The 3408-nt window shown below is 34.6% G+C and overlaps 1 protein-coding gene across 1 annotated transcript; it reads left to right on the forward strand.

Annotated features, from left to right (window-relative positions):
* Nucleotides 1-546: 546 nt before the first annotated feature.
* Nucleotides 547-1800, forward strand: LOC108296170 (interferon omega-1-like). Its single transcript, XM_017518576.2, has one exon. It carries the CDS (start codon nucleotides 872-874, stop codon nucleotides 1457-1459), a length of 588 nt encoding a protein of 195 aa, XP_017374065.1. The 5' UTR covers nucleotides 547-871; the 3' UTR covers nucleotides 1460-1800.
* Nucleotides 1801-3408: the final 1608 nt, after the last annotated feature.

Here is a 3408-nt window from a genome sequence, read left to right on the forward strand (position 1 = left end):
TCCTCAGCTTCAGACCAGGGGTTTGAGACCAGCCTGAACAACATAGTGGGACCTTATCTCTAACAACAACAACAACAAATTAGCCAGGCATGATGGTGCATGCCTGTAGTCCCAGCTACTCAGGAGGTTGAGGCATGTGGATTGCTTGAGCTCAGGAGTTAAGGCTGCAGTGACCTCTGATTATGCCACCACACTCCAACCTGGGCGACAGAGTAAGACCTCTTCTCTAAAAAACAAACAACAGCAAAATCCCGTTATTGGTTCTAAAGAGCTTATTTGCTGCAGATGATTTGGTAAATCCCCAAGCAAATATGGAAACCCATAGGACCTGACTTTCTATGTAAAATTAGGAGGGTAAAAATGGATAAGGGTTAAAATTTTGTTTCTAGAACAGAGAAAAGGAATTTTTCATATATACATATGAATATATATATATACACTGTACATATTACATATACATATATTCACTGTATACAATGTGTATATATAAATATGTATTATATATAAAGTTAGTGTAGTGTGAGTGTGTCAGATTATTTACATACTTATAGTCTATACACTTATGACTTTAGTACCAAAATGTTTTTCATTTGATTAATTATCCATTTGTATTGACACAGCTGAAGTTTACTGGGAAAAATAAACTTCTAATCCAAAATTAATAGATTATTGTCATCCTTCTAAGGTCATAGGGAGAACACACAAATGAAAACAAAAAAAGAAAGTGAAAGTACAGAGAAATGTTCAGAAAATGAAAACCATTTCTTTCCTATTAAAAGCCATGCATACAAGGAATGCCTTCAGAAAACCTAGGGTCCAAGATTAAGCCCTCATTCCAGCTCAGTAAAACCTGCAGCACTCACATTTCCCAATGGCTCACCTGTTCCCTCTACTGGTGGCTCTAGTGGTGACCAGCTGTAGCCCTGTTGGATCTCTGGCCTGTGATCTGGCTCGGAACTATGGCCAACTTAACAGGAACATCTTGGTGCTTCTACACCAAATGCAGAAAATCTCCCCTTTCTTGTGTCTCAAGGACAGAAGAGACTTCAGGTTCCCCCAGGAGATGGTGGAAGGGAGCCAGGTGCAGAAGGCCCAAGCCATGTCTGTTCTCCATGAGATGCTGCAGCAGATCTTCAACCTCTTCCACACAGAGCACTCCTCTGCTGCCTGGAACACGACCTTTTTAGACCAACTCCACGCTAGACTTCATCAGCAACTGGCACACCTGGAGACCTGCTTGGTGCAGGTAATGGGAGAAGGATTATCTGCTGGGGCGATTAGGAGTCCTGCACTGACCTTGAGGAGGTACTTCCAGAGAATCCAGGTCTACCTGAAAGAGAAGAAATACAGTGACTGTGCCTGGGAAATTGTCAGAGTGGAAATCTTGAGATCCTTGTTCTTAACAACAAACTTGCAAGAAAGATTGAGAAGTAAAGATGGAGACCTCGGCTCATCTTGAAATGATTCTCATTGACTAATTTGCCATATAGCACTTGCACATGTGACTCTGGTTGTTTCAAAAGACTTTTATTTCTGCTTTAATCAGAGAATTGAATTAATTCTGCAAGTACTTTTTCAGTATATTAAGCAAGTATATGTTAAAAAGACTTAGGTCCAGGGGCATTAGTATTTAAGGTGTTATTTATTTTTATTCATTTATTTATTCTTATATTTTATCATATTTATGATATTTACATTCTTATATAACAAATGTTTGCCTTTACATTGTCTTAAGATTAGAAAACATATTTAGCTTTCTATTCTGTTAAATATTACATTTTATTGTTTATTAAAATTTTTTCAAACAAAACTTCTTGCAGTTGTTTATTCTAAAGCCAAAATTCAAACACTAGTTTTCTGAACCAAATCAAAGAATGGCTGGTACTATTTACTTACCTATTCATTCATTCCATTTACATAATATATATAAAGTGAGTATCAACGTGGCATATTTTGGAATTGATATCAAGCAATGCAGGTGTACTCATTGCATGACTGTATCAAAATATCTCATGTAACCAACAAATATATACACTTACTATGTACCCAAAAAATTAGAAATAAATTATTTAAGAAAAGAAATACAGGTGAATAAATACAGTTCCTTTCTGTGTTGAAGAGCTTTCATTCTTACAGGAAAAAAAAAAAACATTAAAACTGTACCAATTTCACTTACATGAAACACTACAAAAATAAGTAAAAGAAAATGAAGTTATCTTACTAGAAGCTTTAGGTGCAAATAATGTTGAGAAAGAAAAATATTAGATGTCCTTTCTAAGGTGACTGGGAGACATGAAATTGCAGAAATTTTATTGGCAATTGGGAATACGGGTCTGGAACAAACAACAAATGCCATGGGCAAAGGTATTAATTTAAGATTCTTTATTGCATGTCTGGTAAAAAGGACATGGGAATGAATGCAGTCAGTTATAAACAGAGGGGACAATGAGATGAGTACATAGTCTTGTCCTACAGACCCTCAACATTCAAAGGTAGAGCAGAAAAGGAGAATCTGTAAAGGAGCCTGAGGTAAAATAGCCAGTGCAGTTATGAAGAAAAATAGGAAAGAATGAGGCAGAATCTCACGAAGGGAAGACAGTGGTGCTTTCAGAAAAGATGAGGCTGAACTGTCCTAGTGAACCCAGAAACAGACTCCATTGATGACCTTAGGAGGATCTGGTTTAGCAGAATGAATGGGATAGAAACATGACTGGAGTAAGTTGAAGAGGAAATACAGAAAGAGAAATTAAGAACACTGCGTATAGAAAATTATTTGGGGAAGTTTGCCAAATGGAAAAAGAAAATAAGGTGACATCTAGAGAAGAATGTGGATTCATATTTCTTGTATTTTTTCATGTTTTTTGCAATATGTTTTTAAAGAATTATTTTCAGAGAAGGAATGTACTGGGACAAAACGTGAACACTTAAATATTTAATTTAATTAATTGCTTATTTATTTGAATGAAATAGTAATTTATCTATCAGAGTTCTAATTAATATTACTTTGTAATAAGCTTAAATGGTTACCTATTTGCTAGTTAATATTTTTTAATCAAATTTTACAATCAGATTTTATTTTATTCTGTTATTTAATTTACTCTATATTTTATGTTGGTCATGTATATTATTTGTTTATGATCTTATGATTTCTAATCACTGAGATGTACATTTTCTAAAAATTGTAGCCATGTTCTTGTGATGCATACTTGTTATTAACTTCACTTGTGTTCAAAGAGCTGGACAATTCCTTTTTTATTTAAATTATGGAATGACGAGCATGGAATATTAAGCCTCTCTCTAATTGTATTCTACTTTTGGCTTGGCATATATTCAGTTCCCTCTCATGTAAATTTGTTTTTACATTCAATTCTTTTTTCTTTTACAAAATTTACAATTAACACATAATAA

The sequence above is a fragment of the Cebus imitator genome, unplaced genomic scaffold (genome assembly GCF_001604975.1).
Source record: "Cebus imitator isolate Cc_AM_T3 unplaced genomic scaffold, Cebus_imitator-1.0 Scaffold688, whole genome shotgun sequence".
NCBI classification, from domain to species: domain Eukaryota; kingdom Metazoa; phylum Chordata; class Mammalia; order Primates; family Cebidae; genus Cebus; species Cebus imitator.